Source organism: Alexandromys fortis, unplaced genomic scaffold (assembly GCF_014885135.2).
Source record: "Alexandromys fortis isolate MF-2015 unplaced genomic scaffold, M_Fortis_MF-2015_v1.1 scaffold_27, whole genome shotgun sequence".
In the NCBI taxonomy this organism is placed as follows: Eukaryota; Metazoa; Chordata; class Mammalia; order Rodentia; family Cricetidae; genus Alexandromys; species Alexandromys fortis.
The window spans coordinates 1,891,389-1,908,166 of NW_026067952.1; the positions used below are offsets into that span (position 1 = coordinate 1,891,389).

General features: G+C 47.6%; 2 protein-coding genes across 10 annotated transcripts in view; one reads left to right on the forward strand and one right to left on the reverse strand.

The window, feature by feature from the left end:
- Window positions 1-5,857, forward strand: part of Sulf2 (sulfatase 2) — a 78,442-nt gene extending 72,585 nt beyond the window's left edge. For 6 of the 7 annotated variants that reach the window (XM_050150701.1, XM_050150698.1, XM_050150700.1 and 3 more), the window contains 6 exons: window positions 208-377; window positions 597-739; window positions 2,057-2,180; window positions 3,740-3,773; window positions 4,000-4,053; window positions 4,945-5,857. In XM_050150701.1, the coding sequence (XP_050006658.1) occupies window positions 208-377; window positions 597-739; window positions 2,057-2,180; window positions 3,740-3,773; window positions 4,000-4,053; window positions 4,945-4,975 (556 nt within the window). In that variant the 3' untranslated portion in view covers window positions 4,976-5,857. Of the gene's footprint in view, window positions 1-207; window positions 378-596; window positions 740-2,056; window positions 2,181-3,739; window positions 3,774-3,999; window positions 4,058-4,944 lie in introns of those variants that run through there. The other variant, XM_050150704.1, reaches the window with a different exon arrangement.
- A 451-nt stretch (window positions 5,858-6,308) lies between these two features.
- Ncoa3 (nuclear receptor coactivator 3) overlaps window positions 6,309-16,778 on the reverse strand; it is an 82,507-nt gene continuing 72,037 nt past the window's right edge. For 2 of the 3 annotated variants that reach the window (XM_050150695.1, XM_050150697.1), the window contains 6 exons: window positions 13,612-13,905; window positions 11,840-11,929; window positions 10,942-11,164; window positions 10,176-10,350; window positions 9,639-9,780; window positions 6,309-9,375 (listed from right to left, as the gene is read on the reverse strand). In XM_050150695.1, the coding sequence (XP_050006652.1) occupies window positions 9,364-9,375; window positions 9,639-9,780; window positions 10,176-10,350; window positions 10,942-11,164; window positions 11,840-11,929; window positions 13,612-13,905 (936 nt within the window). In that variant the 3' untranslated portion in view covers window positions 6,309-9,363. The remainder of the gene's footprint in view (window positions 9,376-9,638; window positions 9,781-10,175; window positions 10,351-10,941; window positions 11,165-11,839; window positions 11,930-13,611; window positions 13,906-16,778) is intronic. The other variant, XM_050150696.1, reaches the window with a different exon arrangement.

A 16,778-nucleotide genomic window follows, 5' to 3' on the forward strand; every position in this document is an offset into this window, starting at 1 on the left:
TTGTGTGAGCAGGGATCCTGACAGCCACCTCATTTTGCAGGCTGCAGGGGGCCTGAAGGAGGCTATGGCAGGAGAAAGGCCCCTGGGGGTCGACAGTGGGGCTTAGAGTCCTTGATGACTGCCCAACCCCGAGGGTGGACCACAAAGCTGGGGGTCATTGATCCCTCAGGGGTCCTAAGTGTGTGTGGTCCTCTGTGCCCCCCCCAGGAAAGGACTGCAGGAGAAGGACAAGGTGTGGCTGCTGCGGGAGCAGAAACGGAAGAAGAAACTGCGCAAGCTGCTCAAGCGGCTGCAGAACAATGACACGTGCAGCATGCCAGGCCTCACGTGCTTCACCCACGACAACCACCACTGGCAGACCGCGCCTCTCTGGACGCGTGAGCAAGCGGGGGCACACAGGGGACGGGAGGCCTGTAGATAGCCACCTACCTTCCCCAGGCTTCAGAGGGCCAAACTTCTGGACCCTGGAAGTGTCTTAGAAGCCTGTGCCTGGTATCAGCCTGTCGCTTGGCATTTGAGAGACTGGCTCAGGGAAGCTGACAGACTCGTGTTTCTGCGGACACACTTGGAACATGCTTGCTTGCTTCCTTCCACAGTGGGGCCCTTCTGTGCCTGCACCAGCGCCAACAATAACACATACTGGTGCTTGAGGACCATCAACGAGACCCACAACTTCCTCTTCTGTGAATTCGCAACTGGCTTCATAGAATACTTTGACCTCAGTACAGACCCTTACCAGGTACAGATACCGCCAGAGAGATGGGGAGGTGGGAGCACATGGCACAAAGTCTCCTTCAGAAGGGCAGGGAAGTTCCACCAGGTCCCTAAGACAGGAAGAGTGAGTTCCAAGGCCACGTGGAGTCTGGGACTCTGGGGAGTCAACATGTGTCTCCCTCCATTACCCTTGCTCTGATCTACAGTAGCTTTTCCCTTGCCCTTGGCTCAGCAGGCACTTCTGTGGACCCTTAGAGCAATGGGGCTACAGGGTCAGGATGCTCTGGCCTGGCACAGACTGCGGGCAAGCAACCCTCCCACCCGGCATCCACTCGAGGCAAGCTCTGTGCCTTGTTTTCCTATGGCAAACAACCTAGGCACAGATATGATTAAAATGGCTCCGAGCCACACAAGATAAGCACAAGCCACGGGGCACCTGGGAACCAGAACTTTCCATCTTAGCTGTAATGTCCAACTGTTCAACTGCATTCACAAAAGCCTGAAGCATCTTCATGCAAAGTGACTTCAGTAGCCACAGCCTGGCAGTCTTCCTTCTGATAGGCTCGGCCCATCCATATTTTACCAATGAGAGCGCCAGACAATGTCAGTCAGTGATCATACTAGGCAAGGCCTCCACACCCCTGACCCACCTTTGTACCTAGTGGCTGCTTTCCCATGGGAAAACAAGAGCGGGCTTATGAACAAGGCTTAGAAGGTTCTCTCCCAGCTAATGGGAAAGCTCCAGACACCTAGTGGGCAGCTCCAGAATTTCAAGTTTAAGGATATGGACATAGCCTGTCTTCTCCATTTCCCATCCCCACGAAGCAGACCTGGCAGAGGGGATCTGACCCTTCATCTCACCCCTCCACACGGTGGCTCTTGCAGAAGTGGGGCGTGGGTGTAGACAGTACCCCTATAGCGCCTCTGCTCCCAGCCCACCTGAGTAAGTGCCCTGGTTTGAAGAGGAGATGGAGGTAGGGGGTCCTGTAGCACAAATAATAAAAACCCAGAGACAGATATTGGGGTTTGGCCTGAAGATCAGAAAAGCAAAGCAGCCAAGCCACCAGAGAGCTCTTACCTCAATGAAATCTTCAGACTGAACAAGAGTGAGTTCCAGTCTCCTCCCGTCTTATACTTCTCTCTAGTGCTGGGATTCGAGTGCACCACCACCACCCAGCCTCTCTGGCTAACAGGTGTGTGCCACCACTGCCTGGCCTGTATGGCTGACTAGTGTGTCTGCTTTGCGCTGACCTCCCGGCTAGCTTTATTTATTAGAATACAAGTGAGATACCACTGCAGGGTCCCAGGACCTTCCCTGTTAACGGCCACCCTTTCCCACCAGCTGATGAACGCAGTGAACACGCTGGACAGGGATGTCCTCAATCAACTGCACGTGCAGCTCATGGAGCTGAGAAGCTGCAAAGGCTACAAGCAGTGCAACCCCCGGACCCGAAACATGGACCTGGGTGAGTAGGGGTCCCAGTGCGGAACCTGCAGAGAAGAGCTTAGGTCGTGTCTGACCCAAAAGTGAGCCCAGAATCACAGGGAAGGAGCCAAGTCTCTTCTAAGTCTAGACAAAGGATGGGGAAGGCTATAAACACCTTCTGGCTTTCACGGGGCTGTGCTTCCCGAGAGCTGAGAGCCTTTATCATTGATCTATGCAGAATGTAACCCTGTGAGTTAAGGAAGCAAATGTATGTGTGAGATGTGGAGCTGGCATTCTGCTCAGAGCCAAGGGTCCATACAGGGAAGGCTTTGGCTTGAGTGGAGTGAGACAGGATCACTGGAGCTCTGTGATAGATCAGGGGTGACCACTGTAGAGGAAGCAGTCACCTGTTGAGAAAACGCGGGCAGCTGAGAGGTAGGAGGGACATAAACAAGCCCAGTGTGGTGGTGGAGTGACATGTGACATGCAGGGTCAGCCAGTCATCCTGTACAGGCTTTGCAGGCCACGGAGAAAGGTTTAGACTTTAATTGAGATGGTTTCGGGAGCTGATGGGAGGGTTTAAATTTGGGCAGTGAAAGTCAACATTTAAAAGAAAAGACAGTGATTACTAAGTAGAAGATGAAGCTGGATCCGGTAGAGAGCAGCACATAACAGTTATCCACTTTATCCACGGAGACTTGGGGCTGTGACTCAGTATGAGAGAGGATAATGGATTTGAGGTGCGGTACTAAGGGCCACACGACATGGGGGTGATGTGGAGGTGACAGAAGGGGGGGGGAGATACAGGCTACTCCTAGGTTTGTGGAGGGGTGGGAAGAGAGCAAAGACAGCAGCTCTAAGTTCAGGGTGCCAGCTGGATGCGTGAAGATGGAAACCATCAAGAGGATGTTGTGCTTATTAGCCACCGCCAAGTGTAGAGGGAACAACCTCAGAACCCTTTGTCATCTGTTTGTCCTGAGAGGACTCAGATTCCCATCGGGAAAGACGGAAGTGGAGAAGACAGACCCAGATGTCCCAGTCTGCATTATGATGTGGGGAGGTCCAGAGTGGCTACAGTGGTGGCAGGAGACACCTGACCCTACCCAGATACTTGCTTCTACTTGGTGGTGGTCATGCAGTCTTCATCTAAGTACTGTGATGCGTGGGAATTCTGAGGCAATCCTAGCCCCAGCTCAGAAGTGAGCAACGTGAACCCAGTAACTGACACATGCTCAGGTCCTCATATCCTCAGGAATTCAGAGTGCAAGCATAGGGGTCCCTCACCCACCTACCCACAGCCAGTGAGTCTCATGTGGCACTAGGACCCACACCTGTGCCTACTTCCCCACTAAGGCCACTGAGAATGAAGGCTAAGTGGGGTCAATGGGGGGGCGGTATCTACAAGGCCATCTGGCATAACTAAAGGGGTCTTCATCATTCACCCACTCTACCTGAGCAAGGGATACTAGTGACATCCTGGCACTGGCATTTGTGACAAGCCAAAGGTGGTTTACCTGTCTTCCTTAGCAGTCATAAAGCCTGCTGATGCTTGTACCATTTTACCTAAAATGGTTCCTGTTCTGTCCATCTCTCACTTAGGATTTAAAGATGGAGGAAGCTATGAGCAATACAGGTATTTGGTTTTGTTACTTAAGTTTGGGCTAAGTCTCCCCATCTTGACCTCTTTTTTTTTTTTTTTTTAATGGTTGTACCTATTGAGAAACTGTCTACCGAAGTGACCGAAGTGTCAGCTCAGACAGCATCTCTGCACAGTTCGGGGGCTTGGGGGGGGGGGGGCGCAACGATACATCTTAGTGATAGTTAACACAGATCTTCCTTTTGGCACCTGAAAAATGCAGGCAGTTTCAGCGTCGAAAATGGCCAGAAATGAAGAGACCTTCTTCCAAATCACTGTGAGTTGAAGAACCAGTCTGCAGACAGGCAGAGTTGGTTCTGACTTGCTAGTTTCTGGTTTTGTTGCTGTTGTGTTGTTTGTGTGTGTGTTTTCCCGGTACTAGGGGTTGAAGCCAGGAGTCATTCATGCTAGGCAAGAGCTCTACCAAACACCATCCCGGCCTTGTTTCCTCTTTCTGGGGCTGTTCTTCATGCATGCAGCATCTTCATTGCCCTCTGTTCCCATACTCAGAGAGGACAAAGTAATAGCTGTTTCTTCTGTAAGATAATGCGAATATATTTCATAATTTAAAATTAACAGCTAATCCTAATAGGCTGCTGTTCTCTGTAGTAATCTGCATGGCTGAGCTATGGCAATGTTGAGAAGTGAGTCAGGGCTACAGTGACAGACACCTTGAAGGCCGTGGCTGCAGTGTATACCGTTCTCAGCAGAGTGGCTGTCACGGGCCATGTGGAGAATCTCAAGTCTAGGGGCAGACAATTGGTTCCCAGGGGGTGTGGATACAGCTTGCCAGATTCTCCCCAAAATGCAAATGTGAGAGTTGGCTTTAAGACTGACAGCTCACTTGTCCGCTCCCCTCTGCAGTGACCCACCCTGGCCCTCCTTATGCATGTCAATCTCTGTGGCTTCACGAGGACAGTAATGGGCCAGCTTCCAGAACATGCATCTCAAATCCTTAGCCACATTTCTACCCAGACCCTTAACAAATGTCCACTGAGTTGTTAAGTGAGCCATTAACCGTGAGGCAACCGGGTGGAACAATTCCTTCCTCATGGCCCAACACTCCTGTCCATCAGCCACACCCTCAACCAAGCTTTGCAGTGTAGGGCTGATTTAAAGTCTGAACAGCATGGCAACCAAAGGCTGAGAAGTGTGTTTTGTTCCACAGGGGACAGCTTTGGGAAGGCTGGGAAGGTTAAGCGACCATAGAGAGGAACCTCCAAAACCAGAGGCCTTGTGTGGCTGCCCAGGCTGTGCGAAAAACACATGATTCCCAGTGCTGGAACTGGGAGGCCTGATAGGAGGCAGGGCCTGCTCTCTTGGGACATGAAATCCTTGAGGACTGCGCCCAGACTTCCCTGGGCCTTTTTTTTTTTTTTTTTTTTTTTTTTGCCCTGCTTTACTTTTGGATTGAACTTCACCAGCTGCTCAGAAAACATTCTCACGTCTGGAATCAGCCGTCTCGGAGGCTCGGATGGACAACAGGACTGATTTCCATGGATCTCCTCCAGGGATGAAAGTTGCTGGGATTTTTTTTTTTTAAAGCCGTATAAGAAAACAATCTTGTTTTAACCTTTTATTCTTTGGAGAAAGCACGGACATGGGCAACCCCGGGTGCTGTCGGCAAGGCAGTCTGGCCATGAGTCAATAGCACAAAAGTAGCCCCATTCACCTGGCCGGATGACCCGCTGCCTCTGAAGCTGCCTTCACTGTACATATGTGACTGCTCACATGTAACCAACACAGGGACTTTAGGGGAATCTCACTAATACAAAATCCCGTTCTCAAGAGTCGTGGTGTCAATAAACGCTCTGTGGCCAGTGTCAACAAAAATCCCTCAGCTTGTGGACATTTCTGTTCCCACCCAGGATCCATTCCTTTGTTATCCAGCCCAGAACTCACGTTTTCTAAGGTACTGAACACCCAAGCTGATGTGTGTCCTGTGTTTTAATGACATTGTATTTGTAAAGAAATTTTGTAGTATAAGCACCATCTTACAGTGTTCATACCCCCAGCCAATGACTAGCTACTGGTATGAAAAAAATCTTTGAATTTTTGTAAAAGGTTATGTTGGGACTTTTCTTTTTGCTGTCTTTTATTTTATTTTATTTTTTTTACTTTAAGCGTTCAGGATACTGCCGGTGCCTCTGCGAAGGGTGCACCTTCAACTGCAAGGGTTTGGAGAAGCAGAGGGTTGCACATTAATATTAAACCTACCATGCTTCACGGGGCTGCACAGGTAAGTCCACCAGCTCTGGGGCATCTGGAGGTCTGTTTCTCAGCAACAAAGCCTGCACTCATCCAACCCTTTGTTAAACCAAGTAGGGGGATCCGGTCCACGTGACTGCCAGAAAGCTAGGGTGGGTAGAGGTGGAAAGGTCAACCCACCCATGTCTCAGCAGAGGGCACTCGTGTTTGTCTAAATGGTTTTCAAATGCTTTGAAAGGCCTGTTTTTGACCTCACAGACACACGGGTGTGTCCTCTTTCACCCCTGACCCGGGCACTGGAGGAGAGGAACAGCATGCTTAGGCTGAGGTTTAAATAGAAACCTTTATTTACAAGAGCATCCAGACAGTCAGCAAGGCATCCAAAGCTCACTCCAACTGAGTCACCCATGTGGTTTCGATTCCTTGCAGGGTAAAGAATGGCTCCCTTTTAGGTGACACAACATAAACTTGATTAAACCCAAATCTGTTCTCAGTGGTGTCACTTCCTGAGAATTTACTGCTCTCGGAACAACACTTCATCTTCTTCAAAACTCCATATATTCAAAGGAAAGGAAAAGGGGGGAGGCAAGAACAAAAGAGAACGATGCCCTACTTTTAAGTCATCCGCGCTGGAGGTGGGAACACCCCCTGTTGCTTCATGGCAGGATCACAGGTGCAGCTAGCCTAGAGACTTGCTCCTGTAACACCCCATTTGGGAACAATTCACGGCCTCCCTCCTCAGATAGAAAGGGCCTGGACTGGCATGTGGGCAACTGGCAACCCTCACGATGGTCCAGCTGCATCTGCCTCAAGAAAACATCTAGGCTGTGAAGCCGTTATCTTCTGCGGTACCTACTGCTATGCACCCCCAGCTCCGCTCAGCATTTAATCCTGATGAACGGAGTAGGGCTGCTAATGACCGGGCACAGTTCAGAGAGAAAGCGGTCTAATACCAACAAGACAGCTTCATTTATTTTTGAAGAAACATGTTTCCTTAATATCATTTGATCTTCATAAAATATATTTTTTATTTATATATCTTTGGATTCAGCAAAAAAGTAGGTACTGGAAATGTCCCACATCATAAAAGCAGATGGAAAGATAACTTAGTACTGTTTGCCCAAGAGACACCTAGATTTAAAGAGGGGCCAGGGAGGAGGGGGAGGCGAGGTAGGCAACAGGAGTACAAAGAGAATGATCCAAAAAGACTAAAAGGGCAATTCTGGTAAAAACAAATTATCCCAAAGACTATTAAAAGAAAATCAGAATTTTGAATTTGCACCAATAAAAATAAGTAGAAAATATAAAAACATAATAAACTTCCATTTTTCCCCATATAAAAAAGGGGTGCCAGCCAGTTAGCCTGGCATTGGGGTGCTGAGAAAAGAATCAAAGTTGGATCTTAAGTGTCTTTAGAAGAGACAGGAGCACCACTGTGGGCTACACAGTCTAAACAAGGACGTCTCAGCCACAGCAGCCCAGCTCAGAGAGTCACCCGCGAAGCACAGAGACACAGTGGAAGCTTACGGATTTACAATCCAGGGCAGTAGGTCAGTCACAGGGGGGAATCCCATCATGACCTAATGCTGGAAAGCCAAGTCCATCCTTGAGATGGCTCTGGAAATGTAAAGCTTCACTTGTTCAGAGACAGAGTGAGGTGAAGCTCTCTTCAGGGATACAAGTGGCTATATGTGTGGCTTTTAAAAAGTAACTGGCTCTCAGAAAATGACACCGGGCTGGCAAGAGATACCTGAAAGCCAGTCACAGTCTAGGAATCGACTTTCACTTCATTGTTTGAACCTAAGCAAACCCAAATAAAGGGCATTAAATTTGGTTTTTCCCTACTCCAAACTGCTAGAACAGGTGCCAAGAAGAGGCAAGAGCAGTGGCGGGGAAGGGCTAGCGAGGGCCAAGGCCCATCCTCTGACTCAACAGCACGGGCAGGGCCTGGTGCAGAGGTAGAGAGAGAGAGAGCCCATTGAGCAGAACAACGGGAGAGCTGAGCAGAGCCCCAGCGCCTTCCATCTCAGGTCCCAGCAACCCAAATCACTCTTCAAAGATGAATGGGCTGCATACTCAAGTTGTCTGAAACTATTATCATTTATGGACAGCTTAAAAATGAAAAAAAAATTTCAATTTGCTTTTTTTTCTTCCAATTCTTGGGTTGTTTTTAAAAGCTCATTTCCCCGTATCTATTCTTTCCCCCAAATTAACAAAGTGCGTAGTTCTCTGGTAAAGAAACTTTTAAAATTTTAAATGCCTACATCTAAACAAATGATCACTTTAAAAAGTCTTAGGATTAGGAGACTGAAGAGTGAGGCCTTCACTCTTAGGGTGAGGCAGGAAAGCTGCGGCCGCCCGTCCTCCCCGGGCTTGGCCTTCCGGATGTCTACTCGCTTGTAGCCTCACTGCATGGAGTTCACTGAAATTGACAATGTTAAATATTTAGCTTCACAAACTCTATAAAAATGAGCTGCTGTGACCTACAAAAAAAGGTATGTACATATTTTTACATAATACAATATCTTAAAAGATCATATTTACAAAAAGGAAACCTATTCACAGAAACACTGCGAGCTTCTGATTCAGAGTGCAGTACCTGGCCTTGGGTTTCACAAGTTTATTTCAAAGCATTATTGCTCTACCATATAGGCAAAGGGTGACGCCAGTACTTGGAAGAAAACAACAAACAAACAAAAAACAAACATGTTCTTGTCCTAACAGATTAGTGCAGACAAAAACCAGGAATGTGGCTCGCCATTCCTCACGCCCTTAGGAATATTGCATTTCTCCACGATTTCTTAAGTAAAGTGCACTTGGCTGCACATTAGCACGGGAAAATTAATATCTCATTTTCCCTTCTGCAAAGCCATTTAACAGCAATGACAAATCCTTGAGAATTACAGGGTATTGGGACCTCATCAAGAGAAACCTAAGAAGACAGACTCTAGGGACCACACTGTAAAGGACAAGAGCACAGGAACACGGGTTCCACTGGACAGAAGAGCGACACAGCTACTACTCGGTGACAAACACAGAAAGGCAGACTGTGCTCCTCGCCCAGGGCTACAGGACAGAAACCCTAGCCACCTAGATTTATGTGAAGACTTTGGCTGGTGAGGCAAGAGGGAAGTGACACAGGAGAGCGGTGCTTACGAAATTCCTGTCTCCAGAATCACGTCCCCATGAGGCAGAACACCATGCCACACAGAGGCAGGGCATCAGGTAGACAGTGCGCTTCAGCTTGGGACCCAGTTCTGCTCAAATGACAGCACTCGGAACACCTTGGTGGTCAAAGCTGGCCACCTAGACAGTGACTCGTTACCCCCGATGAGCCTGTGCAGTGAGGGACGTCCTTATTGGTCCCAGCAGGGAGATGTCAGCAGTATTTCTGTTAACAGAGAAAACAGTCACCACAGCGGAAAACCATCCCCCATCACACACTCTGCCGAGCTCCGCTGTGACTGGTTCTTTAGAGTCTTTGGAATCCAACACAAATACCTAATAAATAACCCAGGACCTTCAACCAAATGCTTCTCAAAACTATAATTTAAGTTATATATCCGAGTTAAGTACACAGACCACCTTGGCAGGGTTCTGGGTCTAAACAAAGAAGGAAAACCTTTTTGGAGAGTTAAGAGTAGATACCCATACCTGCTCAGGACCCATGGGCATGCCAGACATGGGCATGGGGGTCATGTTCATCTGCCCCAGGTGGCCGCCACTGTTGTTCATGTGCACCATGCTGTATGCTGCAGGGGTCCCCTGGGGAGCAAACTGCTGCTGGGGAAAGGAGCTGAAAAAAAAAAAAATCCAAATTCCAAATCAATCCAGACTACAGGGCACACAGACTATCACAGATGTCAGATGTCCCTCTGCCTAAGCAGAAAACATCAGAGAGAGAATATATGGTTCTTGTTTTGTCTTGGTGGTGATGGTGCTTGAGACAGGATCTCATTGATACCTCTGGTTCCCTGTGTGACCTCAAACTCAGAGATCCTCCTGCCTCTGTCACCTGAGTGCTGGGTGGGTGAGTGCCACCACTCCTGGCCTGAGGAGCTGTTAGGACTCAGCTTGCTCACAGATATGGGCATGGGATGAAGCAACCAACCCCAAGTAAGCCAAGCCTTGTGACCGAGAAACAGTCCATGCCTCCAGCGCTAGTGTGTGAAGATAAGTCACACTCTTTACCTGCTTCTGGCCAGGTTCCCTGATGGCCACCCCTTCATCTCTGAGGACTGATACATGGGTGCAGTCTGAGGATGCTGCACCATGGCATTCTGGGAAGGTCCCATTCTTGATGACATCAATGCATTAGGAGGACTAGACACGCGACCAAAGGCTGGATCTGGTGGTTGTCCCATTCCTTGAAGACATAAATAAGAATCGGTGTTCAAATGCTGCACCCTTGGGATCTCAGCATCCTAGAATCACCGTGGGTGGCAGAGGATGGTGAAGAAGGGAGACGGCTACAAGTAGCTGCTCTGGTGGTCTTCTCACTAAGATGACAAAGTCGTGGGTTTAGTTTAAAAAAAAAAAAAAAGATGTCATCTGCTTCATGACCTCCTGTGAGACAGACTCCTTCCCAGAGGGCAGGGCTGCACACTGGAACCGGTACTCTCCCAATAGGGCCCCTTTATCCCAGTCTCTCCCAAAGGCAGGACTGAAGCACAGCGTGCTTAGTATAATGGTAGGCACTCAAGTCGCTGAGAAGAGACTGAAGCCCACATGGGCTGTCCTCATAGTAAGACTGTCCAGAGATGACACAGCATTCTTCCCTGGGACATGATGGAGGGGTGCTGGAGAACACACTCGCTCTCCCCGTTACTATACACAGCAGCTCTGTTTTCTCCTAAGATGGAGTGAACAGTAGTCTATTTTTCAAACACAACAGACCCAGTGGAGTTTGTGACCTCAGTAGCGTTACTTTGGAAAAGGCACAAAATGCCAGGTTTACCATAATTTGTTGGATATGGAAACTGCTGCGGGGGAGCTTGTGGCATTGCTGATCCTGCCAAAACCCCATCCATGCTAGGGGAAGCGGTGACATTGGGAGGTGGGCTGAAGGCCTGAGGCTGTGGCTGTGACATCATCATCGCCATTCTCTGCTGCTGCTGCAGGTGATGGTTCATCAAATCTCGTTTTTGCTGGGCAGTCATCTGAGCATTAAAAAAAGCCTGCTGCGAGACCATACAAGAGAACCAGTCAGTTTCACACAGTGCCGCTCAATACACGAGCTGTCAGAGAAGAGGCACCCAGTGTCTTCTCTGTAATTAAAGGAATAAGAAAATTATCAAAAATATCTCATTATAACTGTGGCTTCTAAATGTTGCCCAGTAAGCACATCCTCACTATCTAGGATCAGAAGCGTTTACACATTCCCAAAAAGTCCAGTGGTTATCTTACAATATAGCAACTCATCACAAAGGGACTCAATCTGGGTGATTTTACTGGTGATTTTAATGAAGGAATCCCTTCTCCCCAACCCCTGACTCACAAAGGAGAATAAGTATAGGGGCTATCGAGATGGCTTAGAAGCTAAGAGCACTGGCTGTTCTTCCAAGGACCTGGGTTCAATTCCCAGAACCCACATAAACACTCACAACCACCTGTAATTCCAGTCCCAGGAGATGTCACATCCTCTTCTGGCCGCCAAAGGCATTGGGCATGCACATGATGCACAGCCATGAAGGGAACATGCTCAAACAGAAAATAACTTTTTCTTAAAGAGAAAGTATATGGAACCAATCCCTACATGAACTTCAGATAATTCTCATTTAGCATGGACTGAAGACTAGGCAGAAGCCACCCCTATAATGGACTGTGGAGAGGCCCACCCTCAGCCAGGAACTTACCTGGGGCTGCATCATGGGCCTCATCACAGCAGCACCACCAGTAGGGTTTTCCATTTTCATCTCAAGTGCCTGCCGGCTCTGATTCAAAAACTGAACAGAGAGAAGTTAGTAGGGTCCAAGTGTTAATGAGCCCCAATCAGCTTTACGAACTTTTAGCACCACCCAGTGAGATGATCTCTCCAAACACACTGAGCTGGGAAGCCAGCTACATCTAAACTCAACTGGTTTGTTTGTACTCTGCAGAAGAGATACAGTCAGCAGCTCAGAGCACACACTGTCCACCCCGGCCAGGCTCCTTTCACAGCACTGACATGGTGGTTCGCAGTCGCTGCTACCTCCAGCTCCAGGGGTTCCACACCTCTGGCCTCCGCAGGCACGTGTATGTTTTTACGCGCATGCACACACACGTTATTAAAAATAAATAGATGAGAAATGCTGACAAGTCCTTGCCTGAGTGTGGAAAGCTTGTTCGGCCCTGGGGCAAAAGCCAAAGAGCTAGCGGTGTGAGCTGGAGCGGCACTGTGACAGGAGCTCAAGGGACCGTGTCAGGTTTCTCCAGGCCTCGTCCAGACAAAGAACAACTAACTTGACCAGATACTAGTGAGCATTCAGTAGGGAGAAACCCACTTCAGGAACTGTACCCTGGCTCCGGCCCACTGGACTCAGCTCAGCCACTTATCTACTCAAGGTCTGGTGCCACCAGATGTAACAAGCACACATATCCGCACTTACAGTTTCTGTGGCCAGTTATGTTTTGAAACAATTATGTTTTAAAACAACTGGGAATTTAAAAAAAAATAGGGATTAAGGAAACAATCAGGAAGAAATGCAAGTTCTAGTTGGAATACTAATTCTTTTTAAATATTCTTATTTTAAGTATGTCTGCATGTGGGTGTATGTGCATGAGTGATGAGTGAGATTTTTCAGAAATCAGAAGACATGAATCCCTGAGCTAGAATTAGACTGAGAGTTACCCAAATGTGAGTACCAGGAACCAAACATAGGTCCATTGCAAAAGCAATACCATGTTCTTAACTGCTGAGAATGTCCCAGCACCAAAGTACTAAAAGCTTTATAAAAAAATATCAAAAAGTAGTTGCCATTAAAATGCTGAAATCAACAGTGGTAGCACACACCTGCAATCTCAGTATGAGAGGTTAAGGTAGGAGGATTACAAATTCGAAGTCGGTTTGGGATTAACATGGTTCTGTCTATATAAAATAAATCTAAAAATCTAAAATCAAGATTTAAGTATTTGGTCATCATACTAAGAAAATGCCTTCCAAGGGCTGCCAAGACATGCAGCAGTTCCTTCTGGGGAAATCGTTTCTGACATTTTAACCTGCTATGTTCTGTTCTGTTTGAAACAGGGTTCACTGTGTAGCCCTAGCTGGCCTAGTACTTACTGTGTAGACCAGGCTGGCCTGAAGAACTCACAAGGCTCCGCCTGCTTCTGCCTCCCAAGCGCTGGATTAGAGGTGTACACTAAGCAGAAAGTAAGGACTAAGCTAGGTTGCCTGTCTTGCATGGAGCACTTTGACAAACTGAGCCGTTCTGACACTGCTAATGTTATACCACAGAATATAGAAAAAGATACCCAATTTTAACACACACCCCTCAATAAGGAACCGTCTACAAAATAAATCTAGAACAGAAGTAAAAGCAAAAGGAATCCCTTTAGTTAGCAAGGAGTGGAAAGCCAGTGACAAGAGCTCTGGAGAACACAGCCCTGAAAGCCACTAAGAGCCTGGGCAAGCACACAGCTGGCTCACCTGCTGGCCCTGCAGCCTCTGCTGAAGCTGCATTCTCAGCTGCTTGGGGGTGTTTGTCCTTGGTCTCACGAGGCTGGCTCTGGGGTGCATCCCTTGGAGAGGAAAGCTGCCTTGCTGGCTAATCTGATTCATCATAGAGTTAAAAGATGGTGACTGTCCCTGGAGGTTAAAGCCTCCTTGCATTGGAGGACCCTGGGCTGGGTACGTCTGTCCATACAGTGCTGCCTTCTGATCCATCATCACTGCTGCTTCTTGACCTTGAAAAATATCTTGTTTGGCTTCCAAAGCTTGCCCCTTAAACATCAAACACAAATGAACAGTGAGGTACATCTGAGAAAGCAACCAAAAGCAAATATCCCAAACAAGGTTTAAAAAAAAAAATAAAGTCAATACGTGTGAGCAGTAGTGGCTCCGAATCCAGAAGCCAGTCGAGGTTCAGGCCTGAAGTTCCACAGGACAGGCCTGAAGTCCCCCTCTGTTATGAGTTGAGTCCCAGCACAGAGCAGACACATATACTCAGCCTTTCCAGGGACTACAGTATAGTCAATAGCTGAAGAAATACTATTTGCCCACAACCAGTAATAACCACACCTCTCAAACCAAGCAGACAATGCATCAAAATCACAGTAGGTAACACGTTCTCATGCTGACTTATCCCACCACCAATCTTGGATTCTGGGCTTCAGTGTCTTTAGGACTACACAACTTGTTTGCTTTGTTTTCACTTTTTCAAGACAGGGTTTCTCTGTGTAGCCCTGGCTGTCCTGGAACTCACTGTCAGCCAGTCTGGCCTCAAACTCTTGAGATCCCCCTGCTTCTGACTCAGAAGAGCTGGAAGGTGTGAGCCACCAAGCCGGGCCTCAGTCTACACAACTTTTTCTGGGCTACTTTGAAACAAGTATTTGAGGCAAAGCAATCACAAGTGCTTAGCATCCAACCTTGACCCCTTACCCAAATCTTTTCAGTTACGCTAAGAAATCCCGCCCAGACACTAAGGACTGAAGTAGGTTCATTCGAGAAACATGAATAAGAGACCTTCACACCTTTGTTCTTATTCCTAGTACCAAGCTTCCTTCCTAGTACAAGGACCTTCTGGGAGAGCAGAGGTGAATTTCCCTGTATGTGGAAAGGAACAGGAACAGACACCATCAGCTGAGAGAGAATAGCAGACAAAACAGCAGACAGAAAGGGGATCAGCCACATACGATCAGAGAGAAGCAAGAACTGCATGGTCCCAGATGGGGCCTTCTGAGAAGGCTACGCTAGGGAGTAATTCTAACCAGAGTCCCTTCAGCTGTCTTCCACTGCTCTTCCTACTGGCAATGGCGAGTGAGTAATGTCCCAACTCATTGCTAGAACAAACTAGCAGATGAATTCTGCAATGTCCTTTTCCTCTTGCTGTTTTTGTGCGGTGAAGGGAAGGGTTGGGGGGTCCCCTCCTACCTTCTCAACAATATTCTACATGGAAGCTATGGGATGTGCGTGCTTAGGAATGACTTCTATATACTTTTACTAGGCTGGACTCAAGAGGCCCAGTAAGTCTTGTGTGCTCCTGAGTGGTCCAGAACTCATCTGCAGCGTAGGACAACCACAACTGGAAGGGATGGAAGAAAATGCAGGAGAATTTGGTTGAAATGTAAATAGCAAATGTAGGTAATTAGATTTCCTAGTTTTCACACATTTTCAATAAAAGGAAATCAGCATGTTATCTTAATTTTTAGTAGCAAATAACTGTCTATAGCAGAACTGATTAAGTAAATTACGGGCTATCCAGGTGACCCAACAAGGCAAGGTGCCTGCTGCCAAGCTTTGACAGCCTGAGTTCAATCCCTGGCTCCAACACTGCAAGAACTTTCAGACTCCGGAACATTGCCCTCTGGACTCTGCTGTGGGACAAATGGTCTTGTACCCTGTAAAGTTTTGTCAGTTGTACTGGTTTAATAAAATGCTGATTGGCCAGTAGCCAGCCAGGAAGTACAGGCAGGGCAACCAGAACAGGAGAATTCTGGGAAGGGGAAAGGTTCAGTCTACAGTTGCTACCCAGACACAGAAGAAAGATGACTTGCTGATAAAAGGTACCAAGTCACGTGGCTAAACACAGACAAGAACTATGGGTTAAGGTAAGTTATAAGAAGTAAGAAGCCTAAGCTAATAGGCCAACCAGTTTATAATTAATATAGACCTCTGTGTGATTCTTGGGGATGAACGGCTGCAGGACCAGGCAGGACAGAAACCTCTATCAACAGAACCCACATGCATGGCATGACTTAAGTGCATGTACACACATAAAATGTTTAAAGGTTTTGGGGCTGGTGAAATGGCTGAGTAGCAAAGGCTTCTGACACCCCAAGTTTTGTTTCCAAAACCTACGTGATAGGATAGGCCTGACTCCACAGGCTGTTCTCTGACCTCCATGTGTGTAACATGGTGTGTATATGCATGGACATGAGCCCACACGCACAAAATTAAATAAAATGTAATCAAACTACAAATCTGTCCTTTTAATTTAAATAAATTCTCACAAAATTCATGACTAGCAAGAGGTAATTTATGTACTAATAGGTAAAATAGGGGAAAAACCACTTCTCGTCTCTGGAATGCACTCCCAGCACTATTCCTCAAGTGCTCAACGTTAGGATCAGGCATCAATTCTCTACATGCAATGGTCTCTCTCTCCTCTCTCTCCCTCCCTCCCTCCCTCTCTCCCTCCCTCCCTCCCTCCCTCTCCCTCTCTCTCTCTCTCTCTCTCTCTCTCTCTCTCTCCCCCCCCCCCCCCCCCACACACACACACACACACACACACACACACACGAGACGGCGTGTGGAGTTGGTTCTCTGCCTCCATTTTCATCTGGATCTTCATGTGAGTTCCAGGAATCAGCTTAGGCCAGCCCGACAGAACAGTATTCTATGGACTAGCTCATCTTCTTGTCACTTGTCATCTATGGCTAGCTTTATAGATGGATTAGATGCTGGCATTTAAATGCTTACCAGTTAACAACTTAGCTTCTGGTTACTGTTATAAATCTGGAGAATCTGCTGAAATGTTTTTTGTTTTTTTGTCTGTCGTGGGGGGTTGTTTTGTTTTTTAGGACAGGGTTTCTCTGTGAGCCCTGGACTGGCCTCCCTTGACCTCCTCAAGTGCTAGAATTAAAGGTGGACATCAC